Source organism: Ictidomys tridecemlineatus, chromosome 12 (genome assembly GCF_052094955.1).
Source record: "Ictidomys tridecemlineatus isolate mIctTri1 chromosome 12, mIctTri1.hap1, whole genome shotgun sequence".
Lineage (NCBI taxonomy): Eukaryota > Metazoa > Chordata > Mammalia > Rodentia > Sciuridae > Ictidomys > Ictidomys tridecemlineatus.
The window spans coordinates 2,508,516-2,527,709 of NC_135488.1; the positions used below are offsets into that span (position 1 = coordinate 2,508,516).

General features: G+C 51.2%; 1 protein-coding gene across 2 annotated transcripts in view; it reads right to left on the reverse strand.

Annotated features, from left to right (window-relative positions):
• The window catches only part of Tcf7l1 (transcription factor 7 like 1), a 114,931-nt gene extending 96,043 nt beyond the window's left edge, over positions 1-18,888 (reverse strand). Inside the window, exons 1-4 of one of the 2 annotated variants that reach the window (XM_013364326.4) lie at positions 18,792-18,888; positions 18,143-18,265; positions 17,999-18,062; positions 17,641-17,768 (exon numbers count right to left, since the gene is read on the reverse strand). In XM_013364326.4, coding sequence (XP_013219780.4) covers positions 17,641-17,768; positions 17,999-18,062; positions 18,143-18,265; positions 18,792-18,860 — 384 coding nt within the window. In that variant the 5' untranslated portion in view covers positions 18,861-18,888. Of the gene's footprint in view, positions 1-17,640; positions 17,769-17,998; positions 18,063-18,142; positions 18,582-18,791 lie in introns of those variants that run through there. The other variant, XM_078027991.1, reaches the window with a different exon arrangement.
• Positions 18,889-19,194: the final 306 nt, after the last annotated feature.

Genomic DNA, 19,194 nt, shown 5'->3' on the forward strand with positions numbered 1-19,194 from the left:
ACTAACAGGATTCTTCATCAGAGCATGTGTCACAGTCTTGAGAGTCAGAAGGTGTGTGGGGTCCCAGGGAACGCCTGCCCTTTAGCAGGTGAGCTGGGACAAAGTGCTTCGGACCATCTCCAAAAGCCTTGCCCTTGGAAGGCTGGATACCTCAGCCACCCTGAGGCCTGAGAGAAAATACCGCGTTATTTTGCTCAAAACACCATTTTCTTAAAGCAGGATACAACATACACTGAGGGGCTGGGCTGTGGCTCAGTGGTAGAGCGTTTGTGAGGCACTGGGTTTGATTCTCAGCACTGCATATAAAAGAATAAAATAAAAATCCATCAACAACTAAAAAAAAAGAAAATATGAAAAGAAAAAGAAAAAAATACATTGCTACTAGAAATTTCTAGGATTTTTTTTTTCCAAAAGGTGATGGGAAACTTTGTCACCCCCCCCAACATGCCCCCCCCACCGGCCCAAGCTAACACATTTTAGCAATTCAAACAGTGATTTTCTTTAGGATTGAAAGTAAGCTTCATTCCTGCCCCTCAATCTCTCTGAGCAAGAGGTGTGGTCAGAAATTATGAACAGGCCGTCCACTGCCCTGTCTGAGACCCCTCTGACCTTCTGGCTTTGGCCTCCGGGAGACGGTGCACATGACTGTGGAAGTCGGGACCTCTCCTTAGGCCATAATGAAGCCCTTTCACTGAACAGTTCCTCAGGCCTGGCTGCAGCTGCCACAGCCACACAGCTCCCAGTCCTGGCCTGCCTTCTGTCCACCACCAGGGCTCAAGGTGGGCAGTCTGCGGGGGAGTTCCCAGGGGAGGCTGGCTTTCCCTGTCTGTGCAGTGCTGGGTCCCAGCTCTCTCCCCAGAAGGCATTGCTAACATCCGTGCTCCTGTCTGCACAAATGATGAGCAATTACCCTGATTGCCCCTCACCTCCCACCAACTCAGACCTCCCATGAGCAGGGAAGGAGGGAGCCAGGAGCGGAGGCAGAAAGCCTGCTGGGTCTCCTTGTCCAGCTCCCTGGGACCCGGCAGGCTCTTGCTCTTCAAGAGCCCCTACCCGCTGGTCCTCCTAGAGACAGCTCAGGCCCAACCCACCATTTCCCAGGTGGAGCCTCAGAATGTACCTGCCTACTGCATGCAGCCCCAGGATGGGTCCTCGGACCAGCACTGCCACTGTGCAACCCTGTCCCTCAGGCTCACACATGCCATCTCCATGACCTGCAGGGGTGGCACCACATGGCATGGCTGGGTGAACCTGGGTTCAATGCCTGTCCTTGCCCTTGGAAGGCTGGATAACCTCAGATAAGGCTGTTGACCTCTCTGAGCCTTGATTTCCTCTTAAGAAAGGCAAGAAAACCTCAGTTGTGCTTGCATGGTCATTCTGAGAACCAAATGAAGTCACCAATGTAGGACTCTCCTGGACACAGAGATCGCTCAGAGACAGAGCTGTCACTGCGGAAAGCTGTGTTCAGAGGGAGAAGCAGCCTACCAGGACGCCTCTCCTGCCTGGGCCTCGGTTTCCTCAATCACAACTAGGATCCAACTCATGTCTGAGTCCCTCTAATACATCAACCTGTGAGTAAGCTCCCCAGCTTCTGGACTTTGGCTGTGGACACCTGGGGCCACGAGCTCTGTGGTGAGCTTAGGGTGCTCAGCCTCTTGGGCGCGTGCCCTGGCTGAGAATGACTTGTGATGCACACGTGTCCCCCACGGAAGGGCACCACGCATGTTCGGACACGCTGAACTAGCGGGAGCTGCCCGCTCCACCTTCGCTTCCTCCAGGAGCTTGGGGGGCGGTTCCGGCACAGGTAGCAGACTCCCTCTGTGCTTTCCCAGGCCGGGGCTGACCACAGTCTTGACTGGCCCTGAGGTGCTCAGGGCCGCAGGGGTGAGAGCAGAGGGACTGTGTTTCCACGACAGAGCCCTTGAAATGTGCTCGTGGTAACGTCCCGGACTTGGGGCTGTGCTTGAAGGATGCCTGCAGGCTTCTCTGCCATTTACAGCTACAGTCCCATGCAGTGCTACCTGAGCTCCCCACAGGGGGCCTGGCCTGGAGAGCAGAATGCAGGAGCGTCTGTGTCATCCCTCCCTGACCTGTGCCTTGAGCCCACAGAGAAGGAAGCTGAGCCGGCGGCAGGTGGTGGTCATTCCCAAGGCAGGGGGAGTTCAGCCAAATGTGCGATTCTCTTGGACTTGGTGAAGTCCACCCAACTTCTGGATACACATGAAGTCCACCCAACTTCTCCCAGTGCAGAAGGGCTGGAGGTGTGGCAACAAGGAGGCTGACATAGAAAGAAGGCCTGATGGACACTGAGCCAGAGCTCCAGAGGGGGCTGGCCTGCAGAGACGGGGAGGCCGAGGTCTAGGAAGGGCAGCCTGCCTACCCCGGGTGTTTAAAAACAAGGCTCCTGAACTCCCTCTCTGCCTCATTATGACTTCTTTAACATTTGTTTTTAATTTATCCAAGATCATAATCTCTGCACACTGCCTATGAGCCAAATTTGAACTTGAAAACCAAGCTGGGCCTTTTGTTCTGCCCACGTTAATTAGTGCACAAACGGGCATCTGACTTCTTTCCCTGACAGTCGGAACGCTGGTTCCCACTGAGGTAACAGAACAGGAGCAGACGGGCAGGGTGACCGGGCGGGCGGTCGCAGGAAATCAAGGTTCTCATCTGGCTGACTCACTGTGAGCTGCCGAGATAAGTCATTTCAAGCTGTGCCCCGTTTTAAAATAAATCAGCAGCTCCTGCTAGCTGGGTGCTCCGAGGGAATTAACAGGAATCACGAAGGTCCACAGAATCCCAGTTACCTGCATTTGAAAATGAAACACTAAGAGTCCAGTAGTACCGCAGACCACTCTGTGGTTCCCACAGTGGGTTCCACAGAGCACTAGTCCCACGAAATGCTACTTGAAAAGTAGGCCTCTGGGTTCAATGGGTGTTGGCTGTGGACCTCACATGGGCCTGGTAGCTGCGGGTCACTACAGGGGTACCGAGCTTGGCTCACAAAGCCCTCATCCTATGCCTGGTGCTGGAGCAGGAGCTGTGAGGTGCACCCTGGGGAGCAGGTGTGTAGGGGATGATCAGGCCCCAGCCTCACCACAGCAAGGTGTGCTCAAGTGCAGGGTGCTAAGGATTTCTAGCAGAAGCCCCGTCCAAGGCTGAAACCAGGAAGACCAGGGCACGGGGACACGGTGGGATGTTCCAGACCAAGGAAAGATTTGGCCCAACAGGCCCCAGGAAGCCTGCATGATCCAGGCGGCTATAAAGGCTCAGAGCCCTGCAGAGACGCAGCCAGCACGTCCCCCCACCCCATGCACGGCGAAGATGCCCTCTGCACAGGGCTCATAGAGGCGCTATTGTTCTCATAGCCTATAAGAAACTGCAGAATAAAACAAAAGCCCTTGTTCCTATAACTGGAAAACTATCATGTGTCCTCTCGGAACAGCCAAAATACCTTGGAGTTGCTAATGTAATTCAAGTATTTTCCTTGGCACAGGCCTGGAAAACATATGGCCCCCACAACTGCACACATGGTCAGGGTCACCGAGGAGGGACGTACACAGACACACGCCAGAGCTTGGCTTCATTTGTTTTCAAAAGGATGAATGGCCCCAATTCTGGGATGAGTGGAAAGAAAACTTCCATAACAAGCAAAATAAAAATGATCAGTCACCAATGATCACTTATCAAGAATTATACACTGCAAGGTACCAGAAGTGAACAATGAGTTCCCTTGTTAACCTAAAAATGTCCAAGAGGAAGGCAGCCATTTGATATTTGTTTTATTACATACTGTGCATAAAAAAGAGGGAAACGTAAAGAAACAATATCAGATCTTCACACACGTGCAGAAAGGTGGACCGTTAAGGAAGGCCTCGTCAGGGTGATGAAAAAGGAAACAGCCGCGCTGGGCTCTTAGGAATATGAACTGTGGAAAGCCAGCCATCCAAAATTAAATGCAGGGGCCAGGCTGGAGCTCAGTGGTAGAGTGCTCGCCTAGCATGCACAAGGCCCTGGGTATGATCCCCAGCACCAGAAAACCAAACCAAACGGAACAGACACGCTCCGGGGATTGTTCAATGAGACTGCATTTCACGGAAGCCAGTGAGACCCCAAAAACACAGGGCCACTACAGCTGTACTGAGCTTAGCTCACAAGCCCCTCACCGTGTGCCAGGCATATCTCCCACACGCAGGTACAATACTCCATCTCAGCCACCAACAAGTCAGAGCTAGGGTATATCAGACCTCGATCGGCTCAGCCGAGGTACTGAGTGGAAATCTGCTGTTGGTGCTGGCTTGCGTTTCCACTTGAGCTCCCACCTGGTCCTGGGTGTGCTCAAGTGACAGCAGATCTGACTTGTGTAGGAACACGAGGAGCCAGGGAAGGAAGCCTGCTGGGGGTCTGCTGTCACTGTCTCCACCTGTAAGTTGTGTTATCTGTTGAAATGCTATCAGTTGGGAGAAATATACTGTGTGTGTGTGTGTGTGTGTGTGTGTGTGTGTGTACGTGTGTGTGTGTGTGTGTGTTGCTGAGGATTGAACCCAGGACTTCGCGAGTACTAGCCAAGTGCTCTACCACAGGGCCCATCCCTAGTCATATATACATATAAACTTTTTTTAGTTGTACATGGACACAATGCCTTTATTTGATTTATTATTTTTATGTGGTGCTGAGGATCGAACCCAGTACCTCACACATGTCAGGCAAGCACTCTACCACTGAGCAACAACTGCAGCCCCCTTACAAATGGATTTTTTCTTCATTGAATAAAATGTAAAATGGGCTTGTTGGTGCATGTCTGGGGATGTGGCTCAAGAGTTAAGTGCTCCTGGATTCAAACATTGGTACGCCCCCCAAAAGAAAATAAGCATAAAAGACCTCAATTTCATATATAAAATGAGTAAACAATACCAATTGTTAAAGGGACTAATAACATTACTAATATCAAGAGTCCATTAAAAAGAACTCATTCATTTGGAAGAAGTGCTTATTAATTTCTTAAGTCACAACAGGCATAAGTTCAACTTCCCGGCCCACGGAACTGCTTGGTGTCCTTAGAACAGCACCCAGCATGGCCTCTAGTGGCTAGGTATCACACCCGGTGTCTACGTGGAGATCTGTAAGTAACTGTTCCCCCTGCAGAGTCAGAGCTCCTTCTAGAGATGGTTGGCTCCAGGTCTGGGACAGGAAGCAAGATGGGCCTGGAACATCCTGCCACACCGGGACGGTACCCAGAGGATTCTGAGCCAACTTGAAAAGGTTCCAACTGGCTAAGATGGGACAATGTATCCATGAGGAAAATAACTGCGAATAGATTGAAAGACGATAACTGGGTTTAAATCCCAAAGTTCATCATGACAACAATGATAGTCCCTAGTCACCTTCACAGGGTGACAGAAACCATCTAGAAACTGGTAAATAGGCACAGAGTTGAACACTGAGTTGCTTTCCCCATATGACCTAGATAAAGCATGAGGTCTGCAAATGGCCATCTCTGGGGCCACATACGGCCTCAGTTGCCACTCCCCAACTGGGCACCTCATGATGCAAACAGCAGCACTGAATACCATGCAAATGACCAGGCAGGCCTGTCCTAATAAGACTATAAAAATACATGACAGGTCGGTTTAGTTTGCTGACCTTTGACCTAACGTAGCTAAATAGCGGATGCTGGACAGTGTTACTTTTTAGACACATCACAGCTGAGGGGTGATGGGGTGACAGAGACATCACCATTCTGAAGCCAAGGAGGCAAGTGCCCCTCACTGGTGACTGCCACCAACACAGAGACCTCAGGCGGCTCCCAGGGAGGAATGACCCCCATCAGATAGTCTTGCAAACACAGGTGAAGAAGAGCCAGAGAGGACACTGAAGCTTCCAGAAGAATCCAAATCTAGCAATTTCCAAAAATTACAGAGACAGACACCAGAAAAGACCTCACTGGGGTAGCATTTAACAAAAGGCAGAAGGTGAGAGACTCCACAGGAGTTATCAAGGAAAAGATCTAAAAATCTAATTAGCAAGTTCTTGACACCTACCCAGCAAAGAAGAGCAGAGGGTTCCCATGGGGGGAACCCTCCAATGTCGGGTATAATTTCTTGATAAATCATCTTTGAAACAAATATAATATAGACTATAGAGAATCTAAACAGAACCTGGTTTGGGTTTTGTTTTTGCCTCACGTGTGCCAGGCAGGCACTCCACCACGGGGCTGCCCCCCAGCCCTGTTTGCTTGCTTCATAATGAGGGACCCAAAACTATCTCATCCCTTCATCTTACTTAGTACTCACAACTATGCCAGCAGCTTGGGAGATCTTTGTTCCTTCTTCACAATGTCAAATTTTTAAAATGTGATCATCATGTTGGTAACTCCCACAGTAATAATTGTTTTTGGCAAAAATTATCAAGGGCCGGGCGGTGGCCCAGTGGTCAGCACTTGTTTGGCACACGTGAGGCCCTGATTCATCCCCAGCGCTGCAAAAAGAAAAAATATCATTCAGGGCAAGTAAAACCAGTGGATCAAAATTTGGTGAGAATGGAAGGAATGGCTACATAGTCTCAAAGCAGCTCCCATAAGATACTTATTAATTACAAAAGAGGAAAATAGTAACTTTCTTGGAGGAACGTTTCCATCCGTGATGAGGAGTACTAACAGCAACTGCACTGGGAGAATAGATGTAGCTCCTGATGAGATAGCCCCCACCCAAATGAGCAGCCTGAATCCACCCATGGAGAAACAGAAAACAAGTCAAGAATGCTTTGTAATCTCTAAAACGTCCAGAGCATGAGAAACAGACAGCTGGAGAACTGCTCCAGGCTGAAGGAGATCCCATCTCTTAAGGAGATGTCTAAGCCAAACCTGGCCCCCAGTCCTGCTCCCCCCCCCCCCGAACCCACCCAATACCTTTTTTTCCTTTTTGGATGCTGGGGGCTGAACTCAGGCTCTCTACACTGACCTACCCACCCCAGGCCCCTAAATTTAAAAAAAAAAAAAAAGTTTTTCCATCACTACAGAAGATATTAGTAAGACAATTAGCAAAATCTAAATAAGATCAATAAATGAGATGCAGTGTTGTCTATGGTAATCTCCTGATTTGGGCAACTGTATTGTGTTGAATGTCCACCTTTTTAGAATATACGCATGCTATATAGTGGCACAAAATAATATAGCTTCTGGAGAAATTATGTCCTGTAAGTAAAGGGATCTCGAATCTGCAAATTAATCTGAAGTGCTCTTAAAAAAGTTATAGAAAGAAAGATAAAGAAAAACAATGTACATTAACATTTGGGGGAAGCCTGGGGGAATTCCCTGGAATTTGTTGAATTCTTTGTGTTTGTTGTGTCCTGAAATTAGTCTAAAATTCAAAGTTAAAATACACACATATAATTTACATACTGTCACATATATCCCATATAAAAATTAAGTTTAACTTACAGAATGGAGTGTTTTGTTTTGTTTTTGATAACAGGGTTTGAACCTGGGGGTACTTAACCATTGAACCACACCCCCAGTCCATTCTATTTTTATTTTGAGACAGGGTCTTGCTAAGTTGCTTAGGGCCTCACTAAATTGCTGAGGCTGGTCTTGAACTTGCAATTCTCCTGCCTCAAGTCTCCTAAATCACTGGGATTACAGATGTGTGCCACTGTACCAGGCAAGTGTAACTAATAGATAAAGTGTATAAAAGTACATGTACACACACTGTCTGGTGATTGGGAACTTGTGCAAACTCATGATTTTATTAAAGTGACATGTGAATCTTTGCAATGGGAACTGAGCCAAGTAAATTCATAACCTGTACCAAAACTAATGCTGATGTATCTCTTAAGCACTTTTGCGTTCTCCCCGATTATACTCTTGAATCATTTTCTATAAAGATATTTTTAAATGGGGCAAGAAAATATCCACTTATTAAAACATTATTTATGACTTTTGGTTCCTGGATATTCTAATAATACTGTAATAATACCATACTGCTATCAATTGTTGTGATAACATTTCTCATTTCTTTTTCATTTCTCATTTCTTCTCTCTGTTCTATGACTGGCATTTTATAGCCTTGGTCAAATCCTGATTTTAAGTCATCCAGTGCTTCTCAAAGTACTATGGTTATGCCCATTTTGCCAGGGCAGCGAGGGACACAGGCATACAGAGCCAGGGCGTGGCAGGGCTGGGATTCAAGCCAGGCAGCTGGGCCAAACCCTAGCTCCACTGCTTGCCTGGGTGGAAGGTGGGCTGCAGTGGTGCACACCCCTCCACCCACTCCTCTCAGCTTCCAGTGCAAGGTCAAGGGCACAGCTCCAAGGGGCTCCACACCTCTATCCACCCCAGCCTCTTCTTGCACCTCTCATCAGCACCTTCTGGGCATTCAGCTGTGAAGACCACCCATCGCCACTTAAGCTGCAGCAGCTTGAGTATCTCCCTGAGAAGCATTTCTGCACAGAAACCCACACTGCAAAGCAGAGCACTACAGATGTCCACCTCCCGTCCTATAGCGCTCTCCTCTGTGTACCCCTCCTAGAAAACTGTTTAGTAAAAAAGTGATGACTACATCAAGTTTACATGCACAATAATACTCATGTCCTTACAAGAGAATGGGCTGGTCGGCAGCAGGAAGCAGGAAGAGATGCATGTGACTCTTCTAGTGTGGCTTCGGAAACAAGACGGCCACCTCGAGAGGTCAGAGGAAAACAAGGGGTCCACAGGGGAAAGAGATCCCATGGAGCTACAGAGCACAGGGAAATCAAGAACGAATCAGAGCCAGGAACACCACCAAGACTGTGGACAGTCCCATCCGGCTCCAGCAGCAGCCAGGGGCCGAAGTGCATCCTGAGTGGAAGGGACAGGCAGAGCCCAGAAGCTTGTGGTAAGCTGGAACTCACCTCTCCACCTACACACAATCTCTCTGCCTTTTGCTGCAAATTCAGATCACTTTCCATGGGAGGAGTGGACCAGAAACCCCAAGGCTAGATACTGGCCCTACCACCTGTTGGGGGATCACTCTGGGCCTCCAGTCCCCCGAGTCTGTGGGGCAGATTTCACAGTTTCTTCCAGCTAAGGGCTAAGGAGGGTGTCCTACGAATCCAGCTGATCTTGGGGACCCTGACATACTCATAGTGAGAATTTAGGGAGGGGAGTGCAGCCCCAACATCAGAGGTCACTGTGGCCAACAGATCTGGGCTTGCAAATTGACCCATTTGCATCTCATTCCTTCCTGCTTCTTGTTTTCCTTCCTCCTCATCAGATACATCAGTTTCTTCAGTTACCAGCCCTCACAGGGACACCTTTTCTCACTGAGAGCCAGCGCCTTCACCCCCAGGTCTCCAAGAGGGCTTAGCTAACATTCTGAGGACTCCTCAACCCCACAGCCATGCTCAGGAGGCCACCATGCTGCTATTTCCAGGAAAAGACCCCCTGGAGGTGATCTGCACACTGAAGGCTGAAGTACTCAATTTCACAATTTCGAATTTCAAATCATTTTACCCACTTAGACAAGTGCTTGCACACATAGAACAGGGACAAGGAGACCCATACCTCTTCAGTTTCCAAAATGAAAAGGGTGTAAATGTCAAGTATTTATGACCCCAGTGACCAATTCACGCTGTAGTCATCTGTCATAGATAATTGGGATTCATTTTAAAAAATATTTTATTAGTTGTTGATGGACCTTTATTTATTTATATGTGGTGCTGAGAATCGAACCCAGTGTCTCACACATGCTAGGCAAGCGCTCTACCACTGAGCCACAACCCCAGCCCCTGATTGAGACTCATTTTTTACTTGTAGAGAGCTCAAAGAAAGCAACCAATTTTCAAATATTTTATAAATGAACCACAAGGACATATTTGCACACTTGATTTACCAGAACTGGGTTTGTGATCTAAGTTGCAGGGTAGTGAATGGGCGTGCCCCTCCATGCTAAAGACACATGTCTTCCTCTAGCCCTCCCAGATTTCAGCAAGGAAAACCAGTTTCCAGCTTCCCAGCAAGTCAAACACTGGCAGATCACCACTTCTTCCTCCTGTGGGCAGCCGGCTAAAGGTTACCACCTCCTCTGCAGTCCAGCCTGACGCCAGGGCTTGCCCATGGCCTCTCACTCATGCAGACAGCTGTGGATTAGGGAAGGGATGCCCAACTCCAATCTGCACCTGGAACAAACCTACTGTCCCTGCCCTACCCCAGAGGAGCCAGTCCTGTAAGTTCCCTAAATGCAATCCCTAAATGCTCCCATGCTGTGTGGAGTCCAGGACAGAATGGGAAGACCTGGACCTGGACTCACTTTCAGCCATCAGCAGCAGTGTGACCTTGTACAAGACACTTGACTTCCACAGTCTGCTTGCACAGCAGCCAAATGGGAATAAGTGTCTACTTCCCAGCAGGTCAGACACTGGGAAACACCAAGGTTTCAGCAACCACTGCCAAGTGCTTTCCAAATGGGACTAGGCCACTTACATCCATCACATACCGACAGAAGGAGTAGCTGTTTTGTTCTCATCTGCCAGCCTTGAAGGGCTTAAGACAAAATCTTAGGGTCAATTTGATAGGCCAAGATGATTCTCGTGTCAATTAGCATTTTAGATTACCTGCATGGTGGAATGTAGTTTTACATATCTGGTACCCATTTATAGTTTCTTCTTTTGTGAATTTTACAACCGTGTTTGCTTTCAATTAGGGTGAACATTTGGGGCTTTGTTCTTCTTGAATATGGATTTCCAAAAATACTGCAACCATTGGAGCGCATGAGAGTGGATTTATTTCCTGTCCTGGGGACTCCAGGTAGCTAGGATTATCATTCTTTTATGATTTCCATAAAAACAGCCATGGATAGAAAAGCATTTTGATGATTTTATTTTCAAACTTTGAGGTGTACTTCTAAATTAAATGTTCACTTCCCAGGAAAATCTGTAGATTCTGCACATAATGAAAAAGATTTTAGGATTTTGAAATTTGTTTCAGAACCTTAAAAGTACCAACCAAGGTTCCTTCGAGCACTGCTGGACACTATATGAATGGCAGAAAGAAATGGGTGCCAGGTGCACCACAGCTGGGGGAGAGCCCAGCCCCCACCCTTGTCCCCAAGGTGGAGGCCTAGGAATGGCGATGACGTCACTTCTTCACCGCTGTGACCAAAACAGCTGGAAGAACAACACAGAGCAGGAACAGTGCACGTGGAGCCCAAGGTTTCCAAGGTCTCAGTCCACAGACAAGCGGCTCTGTTGCTTGGGGCCTGAGCGAGGCATGACAATGTGGTGGGAGGGCTGGGGAGGAAAGCAGCTCAGGACAGGGCACCAGGAAGCACATAGAGAGTTTTGCTCACCAGGGTCAAAACAAACCCCAAAGGCACAACCCCCAGTGACGCACCTCCTTCTGCCACACCGGCCGCCTGCAGTGACCCCCCAGCTAATCCATATCAGTGGATTCTCAACCCATCGTTTCTCCTCCAAACTGTCTTGCACTGTCACACATGAGCTTCTGGGGAACACCTCATTTCTAGCCCATGACGTTCCCTAAATGCAATCAGTAGAACACACACAGAATATACAAAGCCTCCCCAAGCAGCTGGATCAACCAATTGGGGCAGTTTTCTCCACGTTCACAAGTGATGGGACCTTCCTGGTCCCAAACTACTTATTCCATCCCAGCACCGTCCCCTGCTGCAAGTCGCATTGGATTCCCATGTCTCTCCTTCAGCACCAGTCAGCTCCAGGCCATGCCGGAGAGAGTCCCCAGGACTGCGGTGGCACCTCCTTATTTAGCAGGGAGGTCCCACCATCAATGCTTCCTAATGAGGCCTGTAGTCCCCCTGCTGTCAGCAACAGTCCAGACCCAGCCCACCTGCCCCTGGCTTCACTGAGACTGTCCCAGAGCCGTCTGGCCACCCAGCATACATGCCCCGGCGTCTGCCCACTCCACTGGCTTCGCGTCCCTCTGTGGTTCAGCCGCCTTGCTCAGTGCTCCTCCTCCTGCTCTCCTCCCGCTGCCCACATCATCCAGGCCCTGCAGCTCCAACAGTCCCTCAGCACCATCTCCTGGAGCTGGGCATGTCCCCAGGGAAACCCAGCAGTTCCCCCAGAGTCTCACATGGGCAGTGTGGGCTCTGTTGTTGCCAAAACACCAGGGAGCATCTGTCCGGCGGGGGCGGCTATGAGGTCACTCGCAGGTCAGCCAGGACGGGGCACCAGGGGTTAACTGTGACCTGGACCACTTTCTGATGACCACACCTACTCAGGCAGATGCAGGCAGCCATCCCTATCCCCATGCTTTCTCCCACTCAGATGGTCTCACCTCACCGGGCCTCAGCTCCGTGTCAGCTCCTTCCTGGTCTGGCCCCTCGAGCCCCAACACTTCCCATCATAACTCTTTTGGGGTGATGCTGGGGATGGAAGCCAGGCCCTTGCCCATGCTAGGCATGCGCTGGACACTCAGCCACACCTCAGTCCCCTGCGTGAACTCCAGGGTTCTCTGTTCCTCTCCTCCAGGTGGATGGAGCCAAGTGACCTGCAGACGCCCAAAAGGCTGGCTCCTCCCTGCTGGTCTTTGCCCCCCCTGCACCAGCTCCCATCTCAAAGTATGAGTGAGATGGAGTGAAATGCCCTCTCTTACATCTGTATAGATAACTTTTAAAAAATATTTACCAAGAATTACTTTGAATTAAGAAATGAGTGGGTTGGGCATGATGGTTCTGTAATCCCAGGGCTTGGGAGGCTGAGGCAAAAGGATCACAACTTGAAGGCCAGTCTCAGATCTTAGCAAGTCCCTAAACAACTCAGTAAGACCATGTCTCAAAAAAATAAAAAGGGCATGGGTTGTAGCTCTATGATAAAGCTCCAGTGAGTTCAATCCCCTGTACCCGCTACCCCAAATGGTATGTGTTTCAAGGACTAGTTTAAAACCACTCCTCTACCTGCCTTCCTCCAACATCCCAGCTCAAAACAATTTTTCCCTTCTTCTTATTCTAAAAATGTTCTTCCAGTCTTGTCTCTAACATAGACATATAGCATCTCTGAATGCTAATAGTACTTCTTCCTAACTCAATTTTTATTTATTTATTTATTTTTGTGTGTATGGTACTGGGGATTGAACCCAGGAGCGCTTAACCACTGAACCACATCCCCAGCCTGTTTTATGTTTTATTTTGAGACAGGGTCTCACTAAGTTGCTTAAGGCCTTGCTAAAATTGCTAAGGCTGGCTTTGAACTTATAATCCTCCTGCCACAGCCTCCTGAACTGCTGGGATTACAAGCATGTTATCTCAATTTTAACATCCTTTAGGGAAAAACTGAGTCTAACGCATTTGTCTCCCATGCTCCCCTAGCCACTGTCCATGATAAGTACTCAATAAGAATCAATTGAAGGAGCCAAGCTGTTACAAGTTAATATTAAGGATGCAGGGCTGGGGATGTGGCTCAATCGGTAGCATGCTCGCCTGGCATGCGTGCGACCCGGGTTCAATCCAACAAAGATGTTGTGTCTGCCGAGAACTAAAAAATAAATATTAAAAATTCTCTCTCTCTCTCTCCTCTCTCACTCTCTCTTAAAAAAAAATATTAAGGATGCAATTCTGGGGCTGGGGATGTGGCTCAAGTGGTAGCGCGCTCGCCTGGCATGCGTGCGGCCCGGGTTCGATCCTCAGCACCACATACCAACAAAGATGTTGTGTCCGCCGAGAACTAAAAAATAAATATTAAAAATTAAAAAAAAAAAAAAAAAAGGATGCAATTCTGAATTTTCCCAATTTGCAGATAAAATTTGCCTCAAAACTGAAATATAAATAGGGTCTTCCCATTACAGAAAATTTTCCCAGTGGGTTAAATATTTAAATTCTTTTCTTCCACAATTCTTTTGGTAACATTGCATGTCCCTGGAAAGGCTGGAATACTCTTTGTTAAAGTTAGAAGTGTGTGTGTGTGTGTGTGTGTGTTTGTGTGTGTGTACTTGCAACAGCCTGCTCTCTCTCCAAGAAATGCAATCAATGAAGAATGAGACCAAACTAACTTTCCAAAATCATAAGTAGTCAAGTCAGACATTCCCTGCCAGATCCACCCACCTAAAGAAAGACTGACAGGGTTCAAGTCCCTTCCCAGAGGTTGAAATCAAATGTCACCCCAGCAATCCAAGTGCCAAAACTTTTGCAACGCAGGGAGGGCCCTCTGGAAGCTTGTTCTCTCTGAAAAGCCCTCATTAAACACAGAGTTATATTTAGAAAAAATGGAACAGAAGTTATATTTAGATGAAATGACTTAAAAGAATTTTACCAAAAGCAGCATGTTTATACTAATCCTTCAAAAGAAAGGTTTTCCTCAGCTGTGACATATAACTCCCGAGGCAACCTCTGTGCACGTGGAGTTCTGCCCTTCTGGAAGAATGGGTGCGCCTGGACCCTGGCCAGACCGCCCAGGGGAAACAGGGGGATACAGGAGGACTTAAAGTGGGCATATGCTCAAAGACAATTTCATGCAGAACTGGAGTTGACGGTCTGGTGAGGACATGAGAAACTTTGCTGGCACTGCGGACCGTAGTTCCCAAACTTACACAGCACACAGAAGCCAGAGGCGCCCTCACCACCCACCCTGGGCTGCTCCCTTCCAAAGGCCATCAGCACCCACTCTGTGGCACAGCCCACTCTGTCCCTTTGGAGTTAGCTGGCAGAAATGCTCTCAGCATTTTCTTTTTGGCCCTATCTTAGATTATTTTTGAGATCCACTTTCTAACATATTGACTTACGCTTTCATAAGAAAATTCTGGTCAACAGGGCTGAGGTGGTTTTGTAAACCTGGGAAGTCTTCCTGGGTGACTACATGAGTTTGATGTGACACTGCAAATGGTGAAAAGTGGCCTGTGGCAGTTATTCTTCTCTGCATAGGCCACTGGCTCCAGGCTCCAGGCTCCAGATGAGCACACAGCTTGGAGGCTTGGCACTCACCCAGGTCAAGAGGACCTCTTCTCTACAGAGCCTCAGGAAGAGGCAATTTCCCCACATCTCGGCCAAGCCAGGGCGAAGGCCAAGGTGCTGCTGCACAGGGAGCAAGACAGCCTGGCTGTGGGACTGGCAGGCTCCAGCTGTCTCAGAGGAGCCCGGCCACTGGGGAGGGAACCTGAACTGAGGCCTGCCCCTGCTCTGATTCCTAAGGCCCATGATCTGCCAATCCCCACTCTTCCTCCTAAGCTGGTATTTCCAGAAATGTTGGAGCAGCAGAGAACCAGGGCCATCAGTTCTATACCACTTACAAGCCTTAGAGTAGCAGAGCCCACAGCTATATGATGGAGAAATAAATCAAGATCTAAAATGCTACCGGGCATGGTGGCACGCAGCTGTAGTCTTAGCTGTTCAGGAGGCTGATGCAGGAGGATGGCAAGTTCAAAGCCAGCCTCCACAGTGTAGCAAGACCCTGTCTCAAAACAAAATATAAAAGGGGGCCTTGTACTGTCACATGTAACTAATTAGAACAAATTAAAGCATACCTGGGTTCAATCCCTGGTATACACACACTCACACACACACACAAAAAAAAAAAAAAAAAAAGATTTAAGGTGCCTAGAACAGAGATCAGATCATGAATTGCAGACACCTCCTCCCCAGCCTGCAGCCACCTCCCTCCCTTTCCCACCCACATCCAGCTATACTCATTTTCCTGGGCTGGGGAACCAGCAGAGGCCAAATCTGTCTGATGAACCATTTGTCTATGGTAAAAATCATGTTAACTACGTTGATATAATCACCCCAAGGAAAACCATCATCCAGTCCCACAGTCCAACCAAGTGGTTAAGAGTCTTATCACTTGCTCTCCTTATGCTGGTGATGTTCAAGGAAGAGGGTCAAGTTACAGACACAGAGAACAATGTCCTAGGAGGCTTGAAAGGGTGGTGGCATGAGCTATCGATGAGGAATAGCTGCAAAGAAGGGCAGGGACAGTCAGAGAGGGAAAATCGACTCCCTAAGGAAGGCTCCCAAGTGCCACACAGACCCAGGTTTAGTCATAAGAACCCCCAATATCAGCAAGATTCAGCCTGCAGTTGTTCGGAAAAAAAAAAAAAAAACCATAAGAGGACAGGAGGTAAGACAGGCACAAACAGAAAACCTGCCTGCCTTGGCTCTTGGTGCGGGACTGCAGAGGAAGAGACCCCTTCCACAGTCAAGGTCCAAGAGGAACGTGTGAGGCTGACAATCCAACGCCCCAAAGAGAAATGGGCACAGGAGTAATCTCCATCTTGAGGAAAAAAGAGTCATACCTGAGACATGTCTGGTGACTCTAACTGGCCAGAACCTGGCTCTGGGTTGACACAAAAGTTAGTGGCTCCCTTCCCCCTCTCCAGGACCCCTCTCTAGACCTCCTAATGGCAAATGGAAAAATGGGGCTCAATGCATAAATCTGACCACACACACCAAGTTAGGGAACTCCATTTCCACCTCCACCTGCAGGCACCGGAAGGAACGTGGCCGCAGGAGAGAAAGTTCACCTAACTTTTCTTGAAATAGGCATGGGAAAAAGCAACCGTTACAGGCCCAAATCCAAATTTTGCTGCGAAAGTCACACAATCTGGCAGGGCCAAACCTGCGGGGTCTCCTCCCTCCCTGGGCGACGCTGAGAGGTCTGTGCGCTCCCACGCCCCTCTGCAGGATCAGAACCTCCCCCACGCCCAGTCCAGAGGGCCAGCACTCCCGAGCAGGAGCTCGCTGGCAATGGGAAACAGGGCTGAAGCAAAGACCATGGGTGGGAAGCGGCAGCGCGCAGCGGGCACCCAGTAGGAAGGCGCTCACCCAAGGCCCTCCACAGGACCCAACACCTGGGCAGCGATCGCGGGGGTGGGGTGGCGACTCGGAGGATACAAAGGCCTGGCCAGACCGGGACCGTACCCCTTGCTATGAGGGCGTGGGGGTGGGCAGTTTGGAGCTGGAGAGGGCGAAGGAATCCGCCCTCATTTGCACGTCGTCTGGGGCCGGGTCAATTTGCTTAATCACCGCTCCAAATGCCAGAGCACAGCACACAATGCGCGCCCATTCACAGGTTTAAAGTGTCGCAGCGCTCGCTTTAAATGAGAAAAGCCCACAACAAAAGAGGGGGAAAAGCCAAGTTCCTCAACTTGAGGAATGCCTAGGGTCGCCTCGAAATCATCTCCGGGAGTTTAAGATCCAGAGCTCGGCAGAAAAGTAGAGGCCCGAGTGTGAGGGCTAGGGGGAGAGCGGGGTCGTTAACAGTTCGCCCCGAATGCAGGTTTGTTAGCACCGAGCTCAGGGTCGCCCAGAGAACCCGGGGAAATGAGGGCCATGTCGACCTGGCTCCTCCGGGCCCTATTGCCAAGTCAGGCCAGCAGATCTCTGGAAGGAAGTGAGACCCCCGCAGTGGGCACAGACCCAACGTTCCTTGAAGCAGGCAAAAGACTGTGGGGCTAGGGACATCCCCAAGGTGGATCCCAAAGCCTCGAGCCGCAAAAGGAGGATAGTTAAGGGAACTTCACTTTCACCCAGGCAGTGGCCAGCGCAGCCCAGCATTCGGGAGCCACCGAGAAGTTCAACTCCGCAAAAAAGTTCTGCCCAGGGTCGGCGCAGGAGGCCCCACCCCCACCCCTCCGCCGAGCCTGGGGGCACATCCTGCGGTGCCGCCCCCGCTCGCCCGACGCTGCCGGCCCACACTCACCGTGCGCGCTCCTCCGGGAGACAGGGGTCCGTTGGAGAGGTACGGGCTGCTCAAGTCCGGGATCATCAGGAAAGGGTAACCAGGGTAGGGGGGCCCTTTAAAGAACGCGCCGTCTTGGGGCCTTCTCACTGCAGACAAAACCAAGGCTGGGTGAGGCCTGGGCCCCGGACAGAGCCGCGGCAGGGGGCTCCGGCGGGGGACCGGGACTCGAGCGCCCCTCACGCACGCTCCAGGGCGACTGCTGCTGAGAGGGCGGAGAGCAGGGGCTCAGCCACCCAGGCGACGGGACCGCGGGCCGCCTGCTGAGGCGCGGAACACCATGGGGCCGGCACTGGGGACTGGCCCAATGGACACGTACCTTCGGCGAAATAGTCCCGCGGCTTCTGGAAGGAGTCCCGGGCGGGCTGAGGGCGCCTCTCCGCCTGCGAAGGAGACACAAAGGCGCGGGCGGGTGAGCGAGCGCGGGGCTGAGTCCCCCGCGGCCGGCGTGGGACCTCCTTACCTCCGAGTCCGAGCTGCTGCTCTGGTTCTCCGACTCGTTGACCAGAGACGACTTGACTTCGTCCAGATCCCGCTGCGCCGAGGCGCTGTCGCTGCTTGGCTCCTGCTCCTCGCCCCCCTCATCCTGGAAGGGGATCAGCTCGTCGCTCGCCCCCAGGTCGTCCCCTCCGCCGGCCGCCCCGGATCCAGAGCCGCAGCCCCCGCCGCCGCCTAGCTGGGGCATGGTGGCCGCGGACCCGGGCCGCCGCTCGCAGCCCCGCGCCCCTCCCTCCTTCCCCGGCGCCGCCGCAGCAAAGTTTGACAGGGCGTGGCCCCGCGGGGAGCGGCGCGGCCGGCCGGGCGCGGAGCTCAGATCGGCCCCTCGGGCAGCGCGAGCCCGGGCTCCCCAACTCGCCGCGGCCGCCTGCTCCGCTGGGGCGTCCGGCGCGGGCCTGCGGGGAGGGGCGAGCGGGCAGGGGGAGGGACCGCCGGCCGGGCAGGGGGGCCGAAGGGAGGAGCCGCGCTGCAAGCTGACACCCGCGCGCCTAGGGAGCCCGGAGAGCCAGCGCGCGCTCACACTGGCCTTCACACTCGCACCTTCCGGGGGCTGCGCCTCCCCGCAGCGCGAGACGCGGGACCCCGAGCTCTCCCCAGCCATCCCCGCGCCTCACCCGGAGCCTCGGAGGCCCTCTCTGCAGCTTGGCGCAAACCCGGGGAGTCTTGCCCGCACCTCTTCGCATCCCCTAACTTTCTTCCAAACAGCCCCACAACTCTGCGCCGGTCTGCGCCCCCTCCCACCGCCTTGGCGCGCTGGCGGGCGGCACTGCCCCCTGCGGGAAAACCTCAGGCTCGCAGATCACGGCCCTCGGCACTGGAGTCCCCGGGAGCGCGGGTCTGTCCGCGCTGGTGTAAGGCGGATGCATAGCAGGGTTTGGGGGAAATGTATGGCATTCCGAAATACTCCCGGGCGGCCTTCCGCTCCTCTTTCCTGTGGATCCCAACGCATCCCCTCTCCCCTGCCCAGGTTTTCCTCCTTGTCCAGACGTCCAGAGTCACGCCCTGCTGAAATCCCAA